At 47.4% G+C, this 25831-nt stretch overlaps 1 protein-coding gene across 1 annotated transcript in view; it reads left to right on the forward strand.

Annotated features, from left to right (window-relative positions):
* Nucleotides 1-1857: 1857 nt before the first annotated feature.
* Nucleotides 1858-25831, forward strand: part of LOC146835365 (G protein-coupled receptor 54-like) — a 240338-nt gene continuing 216364 nt past the window's right edge. The window contains exon 1 of the mRNA XM_085602927.1: nt 1858-3943. Within this exon, the coding sequence (XP_085459053.1) occupies nt 3709-3943 (235 nt within the window). The 5' untranslated portion in view covers nt 1858-3708. The remainder of the gene's footprint in view (nt 3944-25831) is intronic.

Genomic DNA, 25831 nt, shown 5'->3' on the forward strand with positions numbered 1-25831 from the left:
AGAGATGTTGCACCAACAGCAGGAGAGAGGGAGTTGTGAAATCAGCAGAGAGAGCTGGTGCACTGACAGGAGGAGAGTGAGGGAGATGTGAGAGCAGCAGAGAGAGCCGGTGCACTGACAGCAGGAGAGTGAGGGAGATGTGAGAGCAGCAGAGAGAGATGGTGCACTGACAGCAGAAGAGAGAGATGTGCAATCAGCAGAGAGAGGGGTGCACTGACAGCCAGATAGAGAGGGAGATGTGAGAGCGGCAGAGAGAGGCGTGCACTGACAGCAGGAGAGCAAGGGAGATGTGAGAGCAGCAGAGAGAGGCGGTGCACTAACAGCAGGAAAGAGGGAGTTGTGAAATCATCAGAGAGAGGGGGGCACTGACTGCAGGAGAGAGAGAGGGAGATGTGAAATCATCAGAGAGAGGGGGGCACTGACTGCAGGAGGGAGAGAGGGAGATGTGAAATCATCAGAGAGAGGGGGGCACTGACTGCAGGAGGGAGAGATGTGAAATCAGAGAGTTCCACCGGACCTCGAGCTGAGCCAGGCTTCAGGCTCGAGACGGGCTCGAGCTTTCACTGGCTCGCCCACCCCTAGCTACAGACGGAGGAGAGGAGGCGTAACAAAGAGGAGAAAGGAGGGAGGGCAGAGGAAGAATTGAGGTGAAGAAAGGATGGAGAAAGTGCAAGAAAGAAGAGCATTGCGAGAAAGGATGGGGGTGAAATTGCGGGGAGGGGCGGGTATGAACTTAGGTTGGAGGGGGAAGGTGTCGGGATGGAGAAAGAGATAGAGATGTGGGAAGACGGCATGGAGTGAGGGAAGAAAGGCCAGAGAGGAAACCACGAAGTGAGGGTGGAAAGGATGGAGAGAGGAAGAGAAGGCGGCGGTGGAGATTGGTGGAGAGAGGACGCGCAGGTTCGTAAGGAGGTGGCGGAAGTAGAGAGAAAATGACAATATTGGGGTGGAGGGTTGGACGGGAGTGGGATGGCGTGGGGAGAGAGGGGGTGGGGGTGATGGAGATGGTGACTGGACGGAGGGAGGGAGGGGGTAGAAGGCGGAGGTGTGCGAGGGGCAGACTGGAGATGGGGGGCCATACATGTAAGGGTTGAGAGAGGAAAGGGCGGTGAGAGGGGAGAGCGACTGAGCCGGAGGTGAGTGGAGAAGACGGAAAGAGAGAGAGATGGAAGGATGAAGGTCTGGGAGAAAGGCGAAGAGAGAGGAAAAGGGGGGTATGGGGTGATGGAGGAAGAGGAGAAGTGTAGGGGGTGTCAAAGTACGGGAGGAAGAACCAGCGATGGGTGGGGAGCAGGGAGTGATTCAAGGAATAAGCAAACAGCAGGGCTCAAGTCCTATAAAAAGAAGTGGGGGACTGACAATATGCAAATGACCTCATGACGTCACGTGCTGAACGTGTCCCGGTGTCTGAAAATTACACCGGGGCACGTTCAGCTTATTTCTGTGGGGCCCAGCTTCTTGGCAGGGGGGACGGCGTCCAACCTGTGAAAAGAGTGGGGGGACGCCGTGTACCTGCGTGTACCTCCGACTCGAGCCCTGGGAAACAGGTGGGGGGAGCACTGCAGGGTGGTTAGAGGGGCCTGAACAAGGGTGAGGGGAGGGGGTGCAGAAGTCAATGAAAGTTTGGGGTGGGGGAGAGATGAGGATCTCCACAGGTTCTCTCTCTGTGACTGAAGGAGAAGCCGGGGGGTGCGGGGGGCGTGGCTTGGAGAGAGCTCTGGAGCTTTATAAACTGGGGGGGAGAGGCTTTGTGTTTACTCCCCTCCCACAGCACCCCAAAGCAGACCCGAGCTGGAGAGAGGGCGGCACAGATCCCTGCCCGGTGAGGGCAGGGGCTGTATCCGCACACAAGAGGAGATGCCCTCGGAGGGCAGGGAGAGATGTGTCCCTGCAGAAGGGGAGATGATCCGGGAGAGCTGGATGAGAGTCGTCTGCACAGAAAACCGAATTTCCAGCGTGGACTTGGCTCCTCTCCTTCCTGAGGTCAGTGGATTCATGGAGCGCCTTGAAGCCTGCACCCAGCTCCGGGAAGAGTCCATGTTACCAGCATTCGTCCTTGCGCAGTTGTGCCAAGATCAGATCAGATTCGTGCACCGGCTGCCTGATGCCCGTTGATGCCCTCTTCCACTCCCACGGAGCACCTCCCTCTGCACTTGTTGCACCAGCCTCCCACGTTTAGCGCTCAGCTAGCTGCTCTCAACCCGCTGAGCTACCAGCCCACCGTCCCAGCGCCCACCGTGGCTGCGCCAGAAGCAGATGCGACCTGTCCCCGCTGCCTGATCGACCGTCTGGCACCAGCTGCCATACAGCGAAGACTGCCCCACAGTGCCAACGTTTGCCACCGGAGCACCTGTGAAAGAATCACATCAGAAATATTCAAACTGTCCCCAACTGCCCGCCTGGTGCCAGTCTCTGTACCATATGCCATCTGCGCCGTGGCATTACTTCCAATGTGACTGTCCAAGTGCCGACAGCTTTATGTGCCCACGTACCCTCGAGTGAGTTTATCTTCCACCCTCTAAACCCGGTGAAAGGTTCTGTGGGCGGTTCAGGTGTGCCAAGTATGCCAACTTAGCTCCCATTGCGCCCAGGCCCAGTGCCTCCTGCACCGTCCTGTGCCAGGCGTGTCTTAAGTTTCAGTATCCTACAGCAGGCCGACTTAGCTGCCAGTGTGCCCATGTGCTTCATCTGTGCCAGGGTCTTCTTGTGTTTCTGTACTTTGAAGTATGCCAGGTTGGCGCGCAGTCTGCCCGCTCCGGTGCCAGGGCTGACTTAAGCTTGAGTACCGGATATTACGTCTACGTGACTCCCTTTGTGTCTGCTACCCGTGCCCCGTGTGCTCTACCAGTGCCAGGATCGTGAGTCTGTGAGAGGCGCAAAGCGCCAACATGGCACGGAAGGGACCGCAGCGCCTCAGGGGTAGCGCCTCCAATCAGTGACAGTCTAGAGTTTGAAGACCTTGACACGCGCCATCGGAGCGCCGAAGTAGCCACAGAGGCTGACAGGCGCACCCTCGTTTCCAACCGGCACCCCACTGTAAAGAACCGAACACTGAAGTCACTCCCGTGCAGGGGTACAGGTACCAGACCCCCAAACTCGAGCAACCCTCAGGACGAAACACCCCATCGTAAAGGACCGGAGCCTGAACTCACCCCCGCGCAGGGGTACAGATACCAGACCCCCATACTCCAGCCACAGCGCGGGTCCAACCACCCCACTGTAAAAGACCGGACCCGGAGGGCACCCGCGCGCAGGGGCACAACTCGGGATTTCAGTGACTGGGCGAGGGAGATAAGAGTCGAATATTTTGCCGCCTGGCAACCAAGTGACCCCGGCGCGCCCCAGTGCCCTTCCGGTGCCCCCAGGCGCCCTCCCCTCACTCAGTGATAGTCATAAATGTAAACATTGGCACCGGACTGAATTTAGAGGCTCGGAGTATGGGCCATGGCAGCACCCACGTGACATAAAGGTTGTTGATTCTATGAACTGGTAAGGTGCCAGCATGGCACACGGGCCGCCACTCCGGACATCACCAGTGTCTCAGAGGCAGCTGTTTACTAGGTGACTGCTCTTAAACTGGTGGGTTCTCCCTGGAGGGGCTGGTAAGGAGGAAGCAGGGCCCCGGTGTGCCCAGTGCCAGCTCGTTGTCGCTCCTTTCGTCCACTGGGGTGTTGGGGTCCTGCCCACCGAATACCACCGCGGGCACCCATGGAAGGGTGGGACTCAGCAGCCGAGAACTACAGCTGGACGGAGGGGCCATGGCTGAACGGGTCTGGGGTGGGCAATCGGACGGACGATGGGGCGCCCCCCTTCCTGACCGACGCCTGGCTGGTACCCCTCTTCTTTGCACTCATCATGCTGGTGGGACTCATCGGCAACTCCATGGTCATCTTCGTCATCTCCAAGCACCGGCAGATGAGGACAGCCACCAACTTCTACATAGGTGAGGAGCGGGAGGGAGGTACAGGGGTACAGGGGTACAGGGTACCGCGCGCGGCTGATGAGGACAGCCACAACTTCTAACTAGGTGAGGAGCGGGAGGGAGGTACAGGGGTACAGGGTACCGCGCGCGGCTGATGAGGACAGCCACAACTTCTTCATAGGTGAGGAGCGGGAGAGAGGTACGGGTGTACGGGGTACCGCGTGCGGCTGATGAGGGCAGTGACCAATTTCTACATAGGTGAGGAACGGTATGTACTGTCGGTACGGGGTACCGCTCGCGGCAGGGAGGAGAGGCACAACTTCTACATAGGCGAGCAGAGGTACGGGAGGTACGGGTGAACGGGGTTCCGCGCACGGCACTGTGGACAGGCACAACTTCTGCATAGGTGAGGAGCGGGGGGTACGGGGTACCGCGCGCGGCAGTGAGGACAGGCACAACTTCTACATAGGTGAGGAGCGGGGCGGGAGGTACGGGGATGTGGGGTATTGCGCACGGCACTGAGGACAGGCACACCTTCTAAGTAGGTGTGGAGCGGGAGGTACTGGGGGTACAGGGTACCGCGCGGGGCAGATGAGGACAGCCACCAACTTTTACAATAGGTGAGAAGAGGTACGGGAGGTACAGGGATACAGGGTACCACGCGCGGCTGATGAGGACAGGCACAACTTCTACATAGACAAGGAGAGTTACGGGAACCGCGCGCGCGGTAGTGTGGACAGCCTCCAACTTCTACATAGGGGAGGAGCGGACGGAAGGTACGGGGTACCATGCGTGGTGGATAAGGAGAGCCACCTACTTCTACATAGGTGAAGAGCGGTACAGGAGGTACTGAGGGCCCGGGGTACTACTAGTACAACACACGGCAGATAAGGACAGCCAGCACCTTCTACGCTGGAGAAAGGAGGTAGGGGGCGCACTGGGAGGGGCACAGGGTACCATGCACGACAGATGAGGACACTCACCAACTTCTACAGAGGCGAGAGGCGGGAGGGACTGGGAGTATGGGGGTACGGGGTACCGCGCGCGGCAGTGAGGACAGGCACAACTTCTATATAGGTGAGGAGAGGGCGGGAGGTACTGGGGGTACGGGGTACCGCGCACGGCACTGAGGACAGGCACAGCTTCTACATAGGTGAGGGGCGGACGGGAGGTACTGAGGGTCCGGGTGCCAGTATCACACACGGCAGATAAGGACAGCCAGCACCTTCTACGCTGGAGAAGGGGGGGGGGGGGGTAGGGGACGCAGTGGGAGGGGTACAGTGTACCAAGCACGACAGATGAGGACAGCCACCGACTTTTACGTAGACGATTAATGGTTGCGCTGTACTGTGGCAATAGGATGCTTGGCACGTAAATATCACCACAACCTTCTATGTGGGTACAGTGAGGACTATATATCCCAGGGTACCCCGAAGAGAACACGGGGACAGCCACCAGCACTACAGAGGGTACGGGAGGGGTACACGGGCACGGAGATGAGGGCCGATACAGACTTCTCTATAGGCGTAGAGTAGTACTGGGGGTACTGGGTACAGGAGGGGCCGAGCGAGGGCTGACCGCAGCTCTGCACAAGTGAGAAGTGGTGCGGGGGTACACGGAGGAGCAGTAGCGGAGGTACAAGTACCGGAGCAGTACCGGAGGCACCAAGTACCAGCCGACGAGGCTGACAGCAGCTCTGTACAGGGGAGAAGTGGTATGGGGGTACAGAAAGGAGAAGTACCGGGGTACAGGGGGTGCTAGAGGCACCCTGTACCAGCCGGCGAGGGCTGACTGCAGCTCTGCACATGTTAGAAGTGGGTTGGGGGCATAGCGAGAAGTGATGGGGTGTACTCTTGAGGTGTGCTCTGGAGAGACGGGGTGCGCTTTGGAGTGATGGCGTGCACTAGGGAGAGATGGGGTGCACTCTGGAGAATCGGGTGTGCTCCGAAGAGATGAGGTGCACCCTGGAGAGATGGGGTGCGCTCTGGAGAGATGGGGTACACTCTGGAGAGATCCGGTGCACTGCACTCTGGAGAGATCGGGTGCACTCTGGAGAGATGAGGTATACTCTGGAGAGATTGGGTGCCCTCTGGAGAGATTGGGTGCGCTCTGGAGAGATTGGGTGTACTCTGGAGAGACGGGGTGCGTTTTGGGGAGACGGGTGCGCTTTGGAGGGATGGGGATTACTAGGGAGATATGATGTGCACTCTGGAGAGATTGGGTGTGCTCTGGAGTGACGGGGTACGCTTTGGAGAGATGGAGTGCGCTCTGGAGAGATGAGGTGCACACTGGAGAGATGATGTGCACTCTGGAGAGATCGGGTGAGCTATGGAGGGATGAGATGCACTCTGGAGAGATCGGGTGTGCTCTGGATCGGGTGCGCTCTGGAGAGATGAGGTGCACACTGGAGAGATGAGGTGCACTCTGGAGAGATCAGGTGAGCTATGGAGGGATGAGATGCACTCTGGAGTGATCGGGTGAGCTATGGAGAGATGAGGTGCACTCTGGTGGAGAGATCGGGTGAGCTCAGCTATGGAGAGATGAGGTGCACTCTGGAGAGATCGGGTGAGCTCTGGAGGGATGAGATGCACTCTGGAGAGATCGGGTGAGCTCTGGAGAGATAGATGCGCTCTGGAGAGATCGGGTGAGCTCTGTAGGGATGAGATGCACTCTGGAGAGATCGGAATAGCTCTGGAGAGATGATGTGTACTCTTGCGATATCGGGTGAGCTCTGGAGAGATAGATGCGCTCTGGAGAGATCGGGTGAGCTCTGGAGGGATGAGATGCACTCTGGAGAGATCGGAAGAGCTCTGGAGAGATGATGTGCACTCTTGCGAGATCGGGTGTGCTCTGGATCGGGTGCGCGCTGGAGAGATGAGGAGCACTCTGGAGAGATCGGTGAGCTCTGGAGATATGAGGTGCACTCTGGAGAGATCGGGTGAGCTCTGGAGAGATGAGATGCACTCTGGAGAGATCGGAAGAGCTCTGGAGAGATGATGTGCACTCTTGAGAGATCGGGTGTGCTCTGGATCGGGTGCGCGCTGGAGAGATGAGGAGCACTCTGGAGAGATCGGGAGCGCTCTGGAGAGATCGGGAGCGCTCTGGAGAGAATGAAACACAGTCCAAACTTGCCTTTAAATCAAAATAACATACAGCAGAACAAAAGTCCAGACACACTTGTCTTTTCAAATGAGAAATGACCAGGGCTCTCGCAGAAAAATGATCAGGTGGAGCACAGAGCTAAAAGTACACAAACATGAACGCAGTAAATATATATATGTGTATTCTATCAATAAAAGCAAATATAGCTTAATACCATGCCAGAGACGTGTTACTCTCCGCGTAAATGTATCTAGTGATCTGGCGGCAGGATCTTCTCCTCAGTGATGGGCTGGGCATTCTTGCAAGTACAAAAGTGAGATTGCTCCTTTAGGAAATGTGCAAATGTCCAACTCTGGGCCTTCTTGCTTGAGGGTCTCTTTGAGCCACAAAAATGTACAAACATATTCAACGCCACAGGAAGCTTCAAAGCACTTTAAAATAACATCCATACCCGAGCATAACATTTTAGTACATTCTTGTTTTCTTGTATATACGTGGTAATGAACATTGCGCTACATTGGGGTGTATGAACATGATACAGGCAGGATTTAAGTTTTCATGAAGGGGCCCTTTCCTTTTCCTTCCTTCTCCTATTTTTCTGCCCTTCTTTTTGCTGGCGTTAGGACTCTGGGCACTTTACTACTGCTAACCAGTGCTAAAGTGCATGTGCTCTCCACCTAAACATGGTATGATTGGTTAACACCTGTTTGGCATATTTGGTTTACATGCAAGTCAATTGACAAAAGATATAGCAATATGCCCAGGGTCTGTAAATTAAATGCTGGTCGTGGGCCTGCAGCACTGGTTGTGCCACTCACATAAGTAGTCTTTCAAACCTTTCTCAGGCCTCTGCCACACATAGGTCACCCCTAAGGTAGGACCTAGGTAGCACAATGGGCATGATGGTTTGTAAGTAAAAGATAGGACATGTGCCTTTATGTGTGGCATGTCCTGGTAGTGACAAACAGCCTATTTAGTTTTTCACTGCTGTGATGCCTACTCCTCTCATAGGCTAGCATTGGGAATTCCCTGATATACTTTTAAGTGATAATTCCTGACCAGAAAGGAGTGGTATTGCCATGTTTGGTATGTTTAGAATAGTGGTGATAAAACCTACTTACTGGTGAAGTTGGATTTTACTTTACTATTTTAGAAATGCCACTTTTAGAAAGTGGGCATTTCTATGTGCTTATGACTCTATGTGCTTTGCAGCCTGTCTCCAATACACGTCTGGGTTGGGTGACAACTACACTCTGTGCATACTTTCTATACAGCCACCACACAGGAAGGACTTGGTGTGACTTGGTGTGACAGGGATTCATCTGCATTCATCTGCATACTGATAGTCTTCCTGGGCTGAGAGAGTTGGTTTGCACTTAACATTTGTATACGTTGTGCCCTGCCCTAACACAAAGGGCTGATTTACTGCCTACTGATTATCTGGAGCCAGGGCTGGCTTAAAAGGTATTGTTGCGACCTTCTAAAGGTTCTTTTCAAGTCACTCCTTCATCAAAGATATTTTTGAGTATAAGTACATGGGCTTTGAACTCCAGTTTTAAACACTGCATGGCACTTGTAACCAGAAGCTACTGGCTCTAAATTAGGCCAGGGCAAAAAATCCGTTCCGCTCACGGAAATTGCGATAATTTGACATTTTCGCGTTCCGCGGAGAGCGCGAATATGTCAAAATTTCCGCAATCCGCATTTTACCGGAAATTTTTTGCTTGCTCGCGCTGTAAAATAATACATACTCGCGTGCGCACGATCGCCTTACCTGAATCCCCGCATTCGCCGACAAGTTTTCCCGATCCGGTCGCGTTCTCCACGAGATGTTGGATTGTTGGTAGCCATTTGCGCTGTCTCGCAACAGTTCGCGTCCGCTGTAACATCATTCGTCGCGCGATCACGTCTTTCTTCGCGCGATCATGCACCGCGAGACAAGTGAAAACAAGATGGCCGCGGCCGCGAGCAACCGCATGGGTAAGTTGGCGAGCCGCGACCACGCAGAAAATACCGTGAACGGGCGGGAAAAGAACTTCCGCATGTTCGCGATATTTCCGCGTGTTTGCGGAGATTTTTAACATTTTTGCGATAATTTGCGAAAGTGAATTTCGCAAATTCCGCCCACCCCTACTCTACATTCTGCACTTTGCCAGAGGACTGCTGTGCTGCCAAGAGGAACTGCTATTTGGACTACTTGCTTTGCTGTCATGACCTGCTGCCTGCAAGGCTGCTGGAGGGACTGCCACTCTGCAACTGAACCTTTGTGTTGGCCTGCCTGCTTGCTGCTCTCTTTGTGCTCCAAGTGTTCTCCAAGGGCTTGCTGGCTTTCCTCCTGTTCCTGCAATCTCAGGGCCATAAAAGATTGCATTTAAGCCCCTCTGCCATAGGCTTCGGCCTTTTGGGAGTCCAGCAGCTGCGGGATAATTGAGGAGCTCGGGTCCACTACTCCTCATCTTATAATCTACACCAGCGCATGATGAGCGCTGGTCAGAGCACGTGTTGAGCACTCCTCATAACCAAAGATATCGCTGAGCACCCTGCATTCCACAAGGATGCCGTAGTGCTGAGGTGTGCCTTGTTGGTGCCGCCCCACCTATTGCCGTAGCAACAAGAGCACAGCTGAGGTGACGCAGCTGCAGGCCGACCAATTGGGGAGACAGATCACTGTGTGCCAACCCCGTAAGCTCTAAAGTGTAACGCGGGGAGCCTGCCGCATCAGGGCCCCTCTTCGCAGGTGGCGGACTGCCTAAACATCCATATGGACCAGCCAGCTTGGACCGCCGCCGCTTGGCTGCTGCAACCATTTCCCCATGTAGCTTCCTTGGAGAGACACGTTGTCCTCGTGACCAGGGGTGGATCAGGCTTCCGAGGTTCGTCCGCCCGGTCCTGCTCCCGGACCAGCGTGTGTGCCGATATTTCTTGATGAGGCAGATCTCCTGAGATTGGCCCAATCACTACGATGGGCCTCTGGGTGAGTGAGCCCTGGGCGAGTTGCACAGTCGTCCCGCACTACCTTCACAGGCGGCGCTGCTGTCTGTCACCAAGAGGACGGGACCCAGTGACCACAAAGGGCACCAGGTTCGCCAGTGTTTAGGGAGCAGTGTTCTGGCCCCAACCTAAGTAAGTTTGTTGCTTTGGGTGTACTTGTTGATTGTTGGCCCTATGGAGTGAAACCTCAACCGAGGCTCCAGAGCGTGGTGTGGAACCACTGCTAGGAACTTACCTGACTTAGGAAAACTTTGGATTACCATATTACAGGTTGTAGGCTTGCAGGTGCTCCTGTGCCCTACGTTTTGTACCTGATTACAATATAAGGTTCGGTAGGTTGCAGACACACTGTGCACTGTGGGTTTATTTTGAGATGCTGTGATTCATGTGCTTTTCCCTAGCTTAACTGGCATTAAATGCACTAATGATATGATGTATGTCGTTTTTGTCTTGCCTGGTTCGGGAAAATGAGTACTACCTGAGTAACTGCAATGCATGTACATTTATGATTCATGTCATTTTGGTCCGGTTTTTTACACAATATAATTTATATATTTTTATACAATCCTGTGTGGAGTCTCTTTTGTGGTGTATTCATTGTGTTTCTGTGTGAGTGTCTTGTACAATCTCTTTACACATTGCCTCTGATGATCAGCCTGCCTGTTCTGTGCCAAGCTACCAGAGGGTGAGAATAGGATATCTGGTTTGTAACTGACTTGCCCTGACTATAGTAGTGGGTTCTGCCTTGCTGAGTTGCACACCCTAGGCACCAGGAAACCCCATTTCTAAGAGGACCCTTAACGTTGGATTTAGGGGACTCAACCACTAACTTTAGATGAATGGGAATTGACTTTTAAAGGTGAAGGGGACACAACCCTTAAGTTTAGATGCAGGTGATCCTTAAATTTAGACGAAGGGGACCCTTCAATTTAAAGGAAAACATTCCTTACTTTTAGATGAAGGGGCCCCACACGTTTAGGTGAAGGGGCCCGGGCTTTATGTTTTGATGAATGGGACCCTTAAGTTTAGGTGAAGAAAAATCTTACATTTAGATGAATAGGACCCTTACGTTTAGATGAAGGGGGGCCTTAAGTTTAGATGAAGGGGGAGTTTAAGTTCATATTAGGCCCGGGAAGAATTTCAATTACACTGGAGTAAACTGAGTAATTTTGGTAATTCGGTGTTACTCATTGACGTGGAATTGCAGATAATAATGTGATTAGGCCTGCTTGCATAATTGAGAGTAATTTTGTGGGGAACAATCTTACCACCAGAGCACATATAGCAAGTGTGAGTGGCTTCTCGTGCTGCTGTTTGTGCTCTGTTGCATTTAGCGCTAGTTTCTGAGTGCAAAATGAATCCTTGTGTCCATTTTGGGCGCAAGGGAGCATTTTACGCAAAGAAATAGGAGCTAAGTGTTAAGTTTGGGGAAAACCCTGCCTAGGTACAAGTTTAGCGAGCACAAGCAGCTGGCTGCACACGCGATTAATGGTTTGATGCATTGAGCGCTATTTCTTACCACAAAATGCATCCACCTGTCCATTTTGGATGTGAGGGGGCATTTTTGTGCTAAGAAAATAGCGCTAAATCCAAAATTCCTCTACCTGCGTAATTCTGCATAATCTTGCAGAATCTTGGGGCAATTCCCCATGATTACACTACACAGAGCTGTGCAAGTTATTCCCACCCTCATCTTTAGCTGAAGGGAACCCATAAGTTTAAATGAAGGATAGTATTCTGTTTAGATGAAGGGGACTCACCCTTAAGTTTAGATGAGGGGGATCTTTACGTTTAGATGAAGACGATACTTAAGTTTAGATGACATGTGTATGAACACATTTTCCCATTGACACAGAATGGGTAAAACCCTTTGATACATCTGGCCCAGGGATCCTTAGCTTTAGATGAAGGCGACACTAAGATAAACCATTTGCACTCATATTTTGTTTATAAAACTTGAAATGGCATGGCCAGGGTGAGGTACTGAGGTGAGAAAAAGGTGCAATTGGGTTGAGTGTGAAGTTTAGAGGGAAGAAGAGACCATCTCTATTGTGAGTGTGAGGTACTTAGATAATGATAGTTTATGGTCAGTGTGACTGTGAGGTACTGAAGTAACAAAGGGGCATAAGTGAGATAAATATAAGGTACTGAGTAAGGAAATAGGTTTGTGTCTGACAGTGAAAGAGCAGTCCTGGGTGCACGGCCATTGCAAGTCCAAGATACTGACATGAGGCAAGTGCAAGGTCTGGGAGAAGGGAATGGAATGAGGTACGGAGGAAAAATAGTGGGAGTGAGTTTGAGGTTCATAGGCGAGGAGAGTATATGGTTGGGGTGAATCTAAATTACTTTGGTGAAGAAAATACAGATTCTGTGTGATTTGCGGACATTTCACCACAAGGCAAACACCAACACTCTTTTGACTCCAGTCTTTGCACCACATTGATTGCCATTTTTCAGGAATTCCCCTCCCTACCCTGCCTATGGGCATTACGCCCCCCCCACCCATCCGCAGCGCTGCTTACTCAAGTGCTCCAGTGCAGGAGTGGAAATGTCCATCAGTATAATGAATGCCACACAAAGTTGGCATACTGCCCTGTGTGTGGCGGGGGCAGAGTAGTTTGGGTGTGGGGTACAGACAGAGTCATACTCATAATAGTAAGATAATCTAAAATGTTCCATTAGAGGCATGTTCATGACATAATTGATGGGGTCAGGTCATGTGTATAGCTCAATGAATGACCAATGCAGTGTATTGCCTTCTTTGACGACACTACAGGATGTATGCCACACACTACAAGGGAATGGCCTGGGATTGACCCACACCTTGCACCTGTGGACCATGCAGCAACCTATTGATGCTTTTATTTCCTTGTAGATGATCTTGGTGTGTGTGTATATTCATTGATGAACAGTTGGTGTCAGTGCTTATTTTGGGTTCACTGATAGAATATTGATGACAAAAACATCAATGCTAAAAATATCGGAAATAAAATATAGAATGCAAAAATATCAACTCCCATACCTACACAGGTAAAAACAAAAATATTGATGTAAAAACCATAGATGTAAAAAATATCAATTTAAATATATATGAAATAAAATAATATATATTAAATATATTAAATATTCATATTCATTTTAACAAAATAAATTACATTTAATATATATTTTAACAAACTATAACAAATAAACTTAATTTAACAAATAAACACACAAACATAATCATTCATACATATCAATATATATTTTCTTTAAAATAATTAATACAAAATGATCTTTAATTTATTTTAAAACTTTAAAATTATATAAAAATAAAATATATATTTATCAATATTTAGGAATATAAAAAACATTCTTTAATAATGTAAAACATTAAACTATTAAAAAAATATTTAAACTTAAATTTCCCAATACAATCAGTGCAACAATAGGAAAAGGGTTGGATAGAAAAATAATTTAATTTACTATTCCAACTCCAGTGAATGCAACAGTAGGGAAAATGGTGGATAGCGGAGGAGTAAAAACTACTATTCCCACTCCAAAGAGTGCAAAAGTAGGGAAAGTGTTAGATAGCGGAGAGGTAATGACTATTTCCACTCCAAACAGCGCAACAGTAGGGAAAGTGTTGGATAGGCGCGGGGTAAAAATTACTATTCCCACTCCAGTGAGAGCAACAGTAGGAAAAGTGTTGGATAGCGGAGGGGAAAAAATTATTATTCCCACTCCAGTGAGTGCAACAGTAGGGAAAGTGTTGGAAAGCGGAGGGGTAAAAATGACTATTCCCACTCCAGTGAGTGCAACAGTAGAGAAAGTGTTGGATAGCGGAGGCGTAGAAATTACTATTCCAACTCCAGTGAGCGCAACAGTAGGGAAAGTGTTGGATAGCAGAGGGGTACACATTACTATTCCCACTCCAATAAGTGCAACAGTAGAGAAAATGTTGGACAGCGGAGGGGTAAAAATTACTATTCCCCACTTCACTGAATGCAACAGTACAATACCTGTTGGGTATCAGAGGGGTAACAAATTTTATTACCACGCCAGTAAATGCAACAGTAGGTAAAGTGTTGGATAGCGGAGGGGAACAATGTACCACTCCCACTCCAGTGAGTGCAACAGTAGGGAAAGTGTTGGCTAACGGAGGGGTAAAAATTACTACTCACATTCCAGTGAGTGCAACAGTAGGGAAAGTGTTGGATAGCGGAAGTGTAAAAAATCACTATTCCAACTCCAGTGAATGCAACAGTAGGAAAAGTGTTGGATAGCGGAGGCGTAGAAATTACTATTCCAACTCCAGTGAGCGCAACAGTAGGGAAAGTGTTGGATATCAGAGGGGTACACATTACTATTCCCACTCCAGTAAGTGAAACAGTAGGGAAAATGTTGGACAGCGGAGGGGTAAAAATTACTATTCCCCACTTCACTGAATGCAACAGTACAATACCTGTTGGGTATCAGAGGGGTAACAAATTTTATTACCACGCCAGTAAATGCAACAGTAGGTAAAGTGTTGGATAGCGGAGGGGAACCATGTACCACTCCCACTCCAGTGAGTGCAACAGTAGGGAAAGTGTTGGCTAACGGAGGGGTAAAAATTACTACTCACATTCCAGTGAGTGCAACAGTAGGGAAAGTGTTGGATAGCGGAAGTGTAAAAAATCACTATTCCAACTCCAGTGAATGCAACAGTAGGAAAAGTGTTGGATAGTGGAGGGGTAGAAATTACTATTCCCACTCCAATCAGTGCAACAGTAGGGAAAGTGATGGATAGTGGAGGGGTAAAAATTACTATTTCCACTCCAGTGAGTGCAACAGTAGAGACAGTGTTGGATAGCGAAGAGACAAAAATTGCTATTCACACTCAAACAGTTAAAACAAAAATAAAAAACATTGAAAATTATAAAAAATCATAAACATAAACAATATTTAGAAATGAAAAATGAAATACATGAAATACATAAAATTTAAAAAATATTATTTTGTTAATTACATATAAAAACCTACAAATAATATATAGTATAAACTAATATATACATTTAAGAACTAAAATTCTTTTAAACTAGAAAATATTTACAAATAAATTAATTAATTGATACATAAATGTATTTATTATATTTCCCACCGTGTAACACCACACCAATAACAAAACAGTTCAACATTTTTTATCACATTTTCCCTCAAAATTAACATGATTAATAATCAATTTAAAAAATATTATTAGTAAAAAAAGAATAAACATTCTACACACCAATATTCTAACACTATGATATCCACAACACACACCTAAATTAAACACTAAAATATTAAAACATAATTAAAACATTTTTATAAATTAAAAAATAATATTACTATTCACAAATAATAATAAAGTAATTAAAATTTATTTTATTACCCACACCTTATCCCATTAAAAGTAAAAAGAACAGAAAAAAATAAACAATTACACAAAATACCTATCAAATAATTAACGTTAACTACCAACTATATAATATTTAATTAAATACAAATTACTTCTCATCCTTTACTCCTATAATCACCAAAACACACACCTACAATTAATTACACAATTACCAATTAATTATTTAAAATTAATTAACATCCAATTATTAATTCATCAATTAAAAATAAATTACTTCCTACACTTACCTATAAACACCACAACACACCTAAAATTAATTACACAATTACCATAATTAATTACCAATGAATTAATTAAATGTAATTAACAGCCTATTATTAATTCATCAATTAAAAATAAATTACTTCCCACCCTTAATACCTATAAACACCACAACACACACCTAAACTTAATTACACAATTATCATACTGAATTACCAATTGATTAATGTAAATTAATTAACAACAAATTATTAATTAATTAATAATAAATTACTTTTGACATTTAACACTATAACATCTCAACTAAACAAATATTAATAAATAAACAAGCATTTGCAATGCAATCGTCTTTGGGACCTTATATGTATTTAGCTATGCAGCACATTAGCCTGGGTGCTGAAACATCTACTGTTGTTTAACATGGAGGGAAAGTAAGTACCAAACTGCGTGACACACCTGGTATTATTTTTGTTTTTTAAAACATAAATAAAAGGCATTGTCAATTACAATGCCAATATCTTAAACTCACATAAATGCGAGACCTATTGCATTGCAAATGCTTGTTAAAACCGCATCACCGGCAAGACCCGGCCCACTTAAAGCGCTGTATACATGCCAACATGTATTGTGTAATGTAACTGTTAGCATGCACGGTGATAAAGTGACGTGATCAGTCAAGCCCCCTTTCGTACCACTTGTAAAAATCAGCATTTGTGAAAGTATGTGTTTGCGCCACCAAGCCAGGCTATTGGCTTTGTCAAGTGCTCCCTTTTATTAGCAAGTGCCCCAGTTATACACATTATCTCCATTATATGAGTATTTATCCAAATTCAAGAGGTTTCAGGTTGCTGATATTTTCATCATTGGTTAATTAATGTAACTTATTTGTTGGTATACCTGGTATCTTTTGGATTCTAATGGGGTAAATACTTCACTAATAATGGATTTTTATGGTTATCAAATAGTTTTAGAACATGGTTGTGTCGTTTTCAAGCAGTTGTCAATTTTCAGAGGCCACTAAAGTGAAGCAGAGTCGTCTGGGGCGCCAATGTTGCTGAGGCAAGACAGAGAGCAAGGGTAAAAGTGGACATATAGCACAGTTGCGGTAGTATATGAGGGATGTGCAAGGGGAGGAGGGGTCACTGTTAGGCTAATGGAGCAAGACTTCGAAGAGTAGCAATTGGGTCAGTGGGAGATGGCACAGGATGCATAGCATCAGGTCTACAAAAAAAATGCATAGTGCTAAAAGACAAGACTCTGGTGTACGAACGGGGCAGATGAGACTACACACTGGGGTCGCAACCAAACAGAAGCTCCAGAAGAGGAGATAGTGCATGTATCAGCTAACATAATCAAGATTAACCAGACCCCACCCAATGAATAGGCACTTCTGTGGCAAACTCTTCGAAATATGAAGTTATGCAATTTTGCCCTGGCCGAGCTTTTAACACTTCTTATATTTTAAAGGTAAATATGCACGAAGAAAAAAGTTTTCAATAATTTTACAAGTACCCAACAAGTAACATAAAAAATCTAAAATGTAGTACGGTTAAACTACAGAGCAAAACGCGTAGAAAATATACTGGGGAAGTAGTAGAATCTCTTGATTGGTCCCTGCGCAGGATACATCATTATTGAGAAGCTCTCACTCTACATCCCGTTCTGTTTCACTCTGTTAGCCGCCATGCCGTGTCTCTGTGGAGTTCCAATTCCCCCAAAGCAGAGCATGATGGGGGCATGTCCACTGATACGTAATCAAGATTAACCAGACCCCGCACCGTGAAAAGACACTCCTGTGGCAAACTCTTTGAAATGTACAGTTACGAAATTTCCGAGGGTGAGCTTTTAGCGCATCATATATTTAAAAGGCAACTATGTCATAGGAAAAAAGTATTCAATAACGTGACAAGTACTTTGGAATTGGAGTGCATGTTGGAGGAGCCGCGAGGGACAGACTGAGGGGGTGAGTTTGCCGCTGAGAATGCCTTCCCCGGATAACCAGACAGAGCTTGGTGGATGGAGGAGTCGCTATGCGCACGCGAAGAAAGAGCAGGAACGGGAGTGCGGGTGGGAGGGGCTGAGAAGGACGGATTGGGGGGGTGAAGGAGGGGAACAAAATAGTGCCTGAAGTAAAGAGGTCAGTAGCCATGTCAGGATACAAATGACGACATGGTCGTCATAAGGCGGGACTAACAAGCATAAAACCTATGGGAAGGCTGCAGTGAGGAAACAAACCAATAAGAAATATGGGCAAAGAGTGGGCGGAGCTTCCACGAAGCTTCCCCACTAAAGTGTATACTGCATGCCTCGCAAAGCCAGAAGCACATGCGCTTCGACGCTAGCCGAGGTCTAAAAATAATTTGTACATTTAATATAATTAAATTACTTCCCTCCCTTATCCCACTTCCTGCTTGTTAGATACATGTGGCCCTAATCCGCCAGGCTGCACCACATTCACTGATTCACACAATCACTGCATCCTTTAGAAGCCGAATACTTCACTATAATAACAGTTCGGATGCTACTGCCGAGATCAAGGCAGCAAAGACCACTGATGCACGCCTATGTTTAAAGTGCTGACATCAAATTCCACCTAAACACAGCATCTCCGATAAGAGCTCACTGAAGCATGTAGTTCGGCGCATTACTGCTGAATTTGGAAACAGGCCTTGCAGGACTCTCCCTATCTGTGCCTTTGTTTACTTAGCACTTGCTCTCTCTATCTCTCTAAAGGGTGCCTTTTTTTCCAGACAGCTGGTAAATAAAGATAAATCAGAAATATAAAACATGGAATAAAACGTTATGGGCAAAAACTGACAACCTCACACACCCATGACAAACTTGCCTTCAGAAAATGAGTAAATGAAATTAGAAAACGTAAGTCTTTCCTCCTACCTATTTATAACACTTGCTCACTCTAAAATGATTTCTTTGCTGATATTTACTAGGCCGCGCATCTGTATATAAATATTTGACAACTTTAGGAAACTAAATTTGAGCGACATGTTTCTCACAGGCTGCAATTCCCATTTACATTCACAAAATTAAACCAAAAACACCAAGAGGTTTCATAACAACCAAACACTGCAGATGAAAAGTTATTTCCTTTCCTGGTTAGAATACAAAGGAGGCAGAGACGGGGGAAATGAAAACAACTTTCACAATGACGTAAATCAGGGGCTGTATTTGGTAGAACCCAGCGCCTGTTTTCTGTGCCTGCAGAGGATTCATTTAAGACGATATTTCTGAATTAGGCACTGATTTTCAGACATTTCAGCTCAGAAACAGTGAGCAGGGCTTGCCTCTCTCTGAGAGCCCTACAACAATGCATTAAACTAAACAAAGAGATGTGAGGTTAAATTAATTCACTTTACACATGCACATGAGATGCAAAGCTGGGCGTTAGGAATCCTGATGCTAAAGCAAGGTTTCACGCGTTAGCGTGGCCTTGCTAATTAGGCGATAAAAATATCGTCGCTTTTCGGCTGAAAACGGCCGCAAAAGCGGCAATAATGTTTTATCGCCAGCTTGTAAATAAGCCCCATAGAGTGGAGAAGAGTGGAGCAGGGTGGAGTGGAGGGGAGTGTCATGCAGTGGGGTAGAGTAGCATTGAGTTGAGTGGAGTGTTGTGGAGGGAGTAGAGTGGAGTGGAGCAGAGTGGAAATGTGGAGAGTGGAGGGGCAAAGAGTGGAGTAGAGTGTTGTACATTGGAGTGTAGTAAAGTGTAAGAGTGGAGTAATATATATTGTTGTGGAGTGTCGTAGAGTGTCGTAGCGCATTGTGACATAAAGTGGAGGAAAGTTGCATAGAGTGGTGTAGAGGGAGTTGCTTACAGTGGAGCCAGATTGCTGGAACGTGATCCGAGGTGCCTTTCTCAACCACCTCTGCAGAGGGACCTCCTGGCCCACTACTGGTTGGGGTATGAAGTCTCTTTGGCTACTGAGGGTCGTTGGGCGCCAAGAACCCCAATTGTTATGACAAGTAAGTCCCCCATAGCTAGATTGCTGAGAACTGGTCAGAGCCCCCCCCCCTTTTTTTTAACCACTCTGCACAAGGGCCTCCTGGCCCACTACTGGTTCAGGTATGAGGTCCTCTTAGCTGTTGAGGGTCAAGAACCCCTATTGTTGCGATGAGTAAGTTCCCCACAGCCGGATTGCTGAGACGTGATTGGAGGCCCTGCCCCCTTTCCCAATCTCTCTGCACAGGGGCCTCCTGGCCCACTACTGGTTGGGGGTTGAAGTCCCCTTGGCTACTGAGGGTCGTTGGGGGCAAAGGCCCCTTTTTTTTGTGACAAGTCAGCCCCCTACAGATGTATTGCTGAAATGTGGTTGGGAGCCCCACCTCCTGGACTACCACTTGTTGTGGGATGAAATCCCCTTGGCTGCTGAGGGTCGTTGGGGGCCAAGAACCCCTATTGTCCCCCACAGCTGGATTTGCTGGGACGTGGTTGGAGGCCCACCCCCTTTCTCAACTACTCTGCACAGGGACTTCCTGGCTTACTACTGATTGGGGGTGAATATTATAGAATCCAATATCAAAACATTCCTCAAGGGGCAGGCTCTCCAGGCTCAGCTGAGAGTGAATACTATAATATTCACTAAACACTAAACACAAAGAGCACATCATGCTAAAATGATTTGGTGGTGGTCCCATCCTCCTAGGACCACCCCAAGCACAGTTATGGGCAAAAATACAATCGCAACCAAAGGCCCTGCAAAGCATTATGGGACGATATTCTAGAATGCAGTGAATATTATAGTATCCAAAATCAAAACATTCCTCAAGGGACAGGCTCTAGGGCTCAGCTGGGAGCTAATACTATAATATTCTCTAAACTCTAGAATCTTGCCCCATAATGCTTTGCTGGGCCTTTGGTTGGCATTGTAATTTTGCCCATAACTTTGCTTGGGGTTGCCCTAGGAGGATGAGACCACCACCAAATCGTTCAGCATGATATGCTCATTGTGTTCAAGGCATCTGCTTGACCTCTTCCTAGGTTAGGGGTGACCCCAAAAACATCACCTCTCTCACTGCCTGGTATTTTTGTTCACTTTTGAAAATTGGTTATATGCTTTTTAGCATGTAATGGTAAAGTTGTTTTATCAAAGGGTTGTGGGTGCAGTAGCTAACTTCTCTAGAGTTCTGTGTTTTCAATAAAATGCATAGTAACCAAATCTCTGCAATCTCCCATTAGTTAATTAGAGAGTTTTGGTGTAGAATGCAAAAGATTGCAGTATAGTAGGGTGTCATAGAATGGAGTGGCAGAGAGTGTAGGAGAGTGTCATATAATGGAGTGGCATAGAGTGGAGAAGTATGCCATAGAATGGAGTGACATAGAGTGTTGTTGTGTGTCACAGAGGGAGAAGAGTGTCATGGAGTGAAGTTAAGTGGGACGGTGTACAGTGGAGTAGAGTGTTCTGGGGTGGCATAGAGTCTCATAGGGTGGAGAGGCATAGAGTGTCATAGAGTGGAGTGGCATAGAGTGCCATAGCGTGGAGCGGCATAGAGCGTCGTGGAGTGGCATGGAGTGTGGTAGAGTGGAGTAAAGTGTTTTAGAGTTGCATTGAGGGAGTGGAGTAGAGTGTTAAAGAGTGGAGTGAAGTGGAGTGGAATACCATCAAGTGGAGTGTCGTTGAGTGTCATCAAGTGGAGTGTCATTGCGAGGAGTGTTGTAGAGTGGAGTGCCATAGAGTGGAATATTGTGGAGAGGAGTGTTGTAGAGTGGAGTATCATAGAGTGGTATAGCGTGGCATATAGTAGTGAAGAGTGTTGTAGAGTGGAGTGGCCTAGAGTAGAGTATCATAAGGTGGAGTGACATAGTGTTGTAGAATGGAGTGTCATAGAGTGGTGTTGTGGATTAGAGTGGCGTAGTGTCTTATATAGTAGAGTGGTGTAAAGTGGAATGGAAGGAGCTGTGCAGAGTGGCACAGAGTGAAGTAGAGTATCGTAGAGTGGCGTGGAGTAAAGTGTTGTAGAGTGGAGTGACATTGAGTGTCATGGAGGGGTGTAGAGTGGACTAGAGTGGAGGGGTATGGAGTGGAGTGGAGTGGAGTGGAGTGAAGTAGAGTGAAGTGTTGTAGAGTGGCGTAGTGTAAAGTAAAGTGTTGTGGGGTGGAGTAGAGTAGAGTAGAGTGGCATAGTGTAGAGTGGAGTCAATTGACATTGAGTGTAGTGTGATAAATTGTCGTGTCGTAGACTGGAGGGGCATATAGTAGAGTGGCGTGTTGTAGAGTAGAGTACTGTGTCATAGTGTTGCAAAGAATAGAGAGTAGTGTGTCGTAGAGTAGAGTGGAGTGGCATGTTGCAGACTAGAGTGGACTGGCATGTCATAGAGTGGCATGTTGTGGAGTGTCTTAGAGTGGAGTGGTATTGAATTGAGTTGCATGTTGTAGAGTGGAGTGGTTTGTTGTAGAGTGGAGTCCCATGTCATGCAGAGGTGTAGAGTGGGGTGGCATAGACTGGAGTTATGTAGAGTTGCGTCTCATAGAATGGAATGGCATTGCGTAGAGTAGAGTGTTGTAGAATGGAGTTGCATCCCTTAGAGTGGCGTAGAGTGGAGGGGTGTAGACTGGCGTAGAGTGTTGTAGAGTGGAGTGGTGTAGAATGGAGTGCTGTACCATTACCTTTGCACAGACATACAGTTTTACTGATAAAGTATACATCGCACAAACAATGTGTGGAATTATGGGTGCCCGGTGGTGAACTGTAGGTCAAGGAATGGTGAGAGTTGTGGGTGCTAGACGCTGAGCAGTAGTGGAAGGAATGATTGGATCTGCGAGTGCCTGGTTGTGAACTGTACGGCAAGGAATGATGGGAAATGTGGTTGTGCAGTGGTGAACAGCAGTGCAAGGAATGATGGGTGTTGTGGGTGTCTAGTTGTAAACTGTAGTGCAAGGAATGATAGGAGCTGTGGGTGTCCGGTGGTGAACTGTAGTTGAAAGAATGATGGGAGCTGTGGTTGTCCAGTGGTGAACTGTAGTTGAAAAAATGATGGGAGCTGTGGGTGTCCGTGGTGAACTGTAGTTGAAAGAATGATGGGAGCTGTGGGTGTCCAGTGGTGAACTGTAGTTGAAAGAATGATTGGAGCTGTGGGTGCCCAGTGGTCCATTGTAGTGTAAGGATTGATGGGAGCTGTGAGTGCACAGTGGTGAACTGTAGTGCAAGGAATGATGGGAGTTGTGGGTGTGCAGTGGAGTGATCATAGGGCAGTGTGCTGTTGATTCAGAGATGGGGAGTGGGGTATACCTGAGATACCGTCTTGAACTGAGGCTGGGTAATTTGGTTCTAGTTTGGTGAGCCAAGGATCTTTTGGGGTTTTGTGGGTACCGTGCAGGTGTCCTGCAGGGATCTTGTGGGTAACTTGCAGGGATCCTGTGGGGATCTTGCAGGGATCTTGTGGGGATCTCACAGGGATCTTATAAAGATCTTGTGGGGATCTTGCAGGGATGTGCCACACGACTGGATCTGGCACGTTCCAGATTACCTCATCATATAGTCTTCGAGTACCTTGCCAGGGTCTAAGCTGGAACCAGTGGGGATGTGCTAGGCCTGGCTTGATGTGTTGCCTTTCTCTCTCGCCGGGGTGAGGTGGTCTGCTGTCCTTTCAAAGTCTGCAGTACACTTTGTAGAGAGATACGTTTCCTTTTCGTGGACACCAGTGCTTCAGTCAAGGTTGTCCACATGTTGTATACTTAACACTGCTGTCTAGGTCACGCTTGATTTTGTCTTCCACGTGAAGGGCAGGACAGTGATGCTGGACGGGGCCACGTCAGTTATTTGCAGTTCGGGCACTAGTCGTGTTTGATGGCTTCCACGCTGCGCTCTTCAGTTTTGGCACCAACTCTCCCTTGTGACTCCTGGATGTCTTGAGATGGAAGAATTTTATCTTTGAGGCTTTAAGGTGCAATTTGGTGGTCCTCGTCTAAATCTAGATTGTGTAAGTGATCCGGTGTGGACAATTCATTTACGTTTGTGGCTGACAGAAAGACCCAGTAGGATCCCTACTTCTGACCGTCTGAGGAAGGGCAGATCCTGTGACACATTGACACATATATACTGATGGTGCAGTACTAGGAAGAGAGAGGATCCATCAGGGATCATCATTGCAGCGGGATCTGCCATCCAGATGACCAGCCTCAGGATGTAGCGGGCTCTCCGTATGGTCCGTCAATGAGGCTCTCATAGACCGCGGTCTGGCACGGCGATGCTAAACCCACCAGAGCCAGGATCTACTGTGTACTAATCTGGGGATCCCCCAGTTCCGTCCGCACTCAGTGAAGCTGGTAAGGGCCTGGCTGCTCAATAGTGTGATGGTCCAGCAAGCTTTGCAGCCACAGGGGGATTCTATTCACCGTGACCTTTGTGGGGGGTCAGACTCTGCACTGTTGCCAGTCCTTCTTCGCTGTCTCCACAGACTGGACTGGTGGTTGTCTGTGGCCGCCGAGCAGCTCTGGTGTTCATTTATTTTTATTTATTTATTTAATGCAATTTCATATAGTGCAGATCTTACCCTGAAGGTGTCAGAGCGCGTCACAATAGAACTTGGGGGCATATCACTATTTACCGGCGATAATTATCGCTAAGTGCACTTAGCGCTAGGATAATTATCGCCGACTAGCGTGGATTTTTATCGCTGAGATAGCGTGCTCTTAGCAACGCTTATCTCAAAAGCGATAAAAATCCTAGCGCTAACAGCCTAACGTGAGATTATAGCTGGAAACCCAGCGATAAGCTCACGCAATGTGGCGTTAGCTTGTTGATAGGGCCCCACAAACTTAGCCATGATATCCACCTTCCATAGGATATCATGGCTAAGTCAGTCCTGAAGCAGGCGTAAGGAAAGTAGCGATAACAGGGGTTATCGCTACTTTTCTTGCCACTATGCTTCATAGCGTGGGGTTTGATGATAGGAGAAATGTCGCTTAGCGACATTTCTCCTGTCATGTTAGGTCAGGAACGCCCACTTTGCATCTCATTAGAGATGCAAAGTTGAGCGTTAAGATTTCGTGCGCTACTGCAAGGTTTCACGCGTTAGCGTGACCTTGCTAATTAGGCGATAAAATTAGCGCCGCTTTTCGGCCGAAAACGGTCGCAAAAGCGGCGATAATTTTCTATCACCGCCTTGCTGATATGCCCCCAAGTACGTTACATGCAGAAATTTACATTCTTTCACGTTACAGATACAAACGAGATAGATGAAAAAGTAAAATAAAACAATAGGTGGCAGTCATACAAAACTCAAAAACACATTAGGATTAGGATCGTAAATGCTTAGATTACATATTTAGTTGTGATTAACAGCGTCAATGGCTGCAGAAAGGTCTAGAAAAATCAGAAGACAAGACTCCCCCGAGTCAAGTACATGCAGGGCGTCATCGATCACTTGCAGCAGGGCTGTTTCAGTGCTGCAGTCTTGCATGAAACCAGATTGGAATTCGTCGAGAAGATTGTTATATTTAATATGTAGGGAAAGTTATTTCGCTACACATCTTTCTGTGATTTTCACAAGAAAAGGGAGGTTGGTGATGGGGAGGAAGTTTTTGAGGTCATTTGCATCAGTGGATGGTTTTTTAAGAAGTGGGGTAACCTGTCCTGTTTTAAGGGCACCAGCAAGGGAGCCTTGGCTGAGGAAGAGGTTAACCAGACTGCTCCAATAGGAAAGCGTGTGGGTGTAGAAGTCAATGGGGATGTCACTCGGGATGGGGTCAAAAGAATGGTTAGAGGGTTTTGTTTCAATAATGCATTTGAGGAGGGCATCATCAGAGATGATATCAAAGTTCTGCCAAGTGACTAAGGATTTGCGCTCCTCTAGGGGGGTAGGGTGAATGACCCGATCCACCAGTGATTTCACTTATTCATCATAGAATATAGTGAATTCTGCTGCTTTCTTTTAGGATCGTCAGGCTTGAAGGTTGAGATAGAGAAGTTTGTATTTTAAATGCGGTCTAATAGTGTTTTGGGTCTGTTTTTGGCTGAGTCGAGGAGGGTTCTGAAGTGTGACGCTTTTTCATGGAAGATGTGTTTGTGGTATTTTGATCTTGCTGAGCGCAGTGTGTCTTGAATGGTCGGGCAGGACTGCTGTGGCTCTCGCGGATGACAATTACCTCCATCACAAGAGGTGAGCAGCAAGGGCGCTTTGCTCAAGACCCTGGGGTTTTAGGTGCCCCCTCAGGCCTGTTGTGAAATGTATTTACGTA

This window comes from Triturus cristatus, chromosome 4_2 (assembly GCF_964204655.1).
Source record: "Triturus cristatus chromosome 4_2, aTriCri1.1, whole genome shotgun sequence".
NCBI classification, from domain to species: Eukaryota; Metazoa; Chordata; class Amphibia; order Caudata; family Salamandridae; genus Triturus; species Triturus cristatus.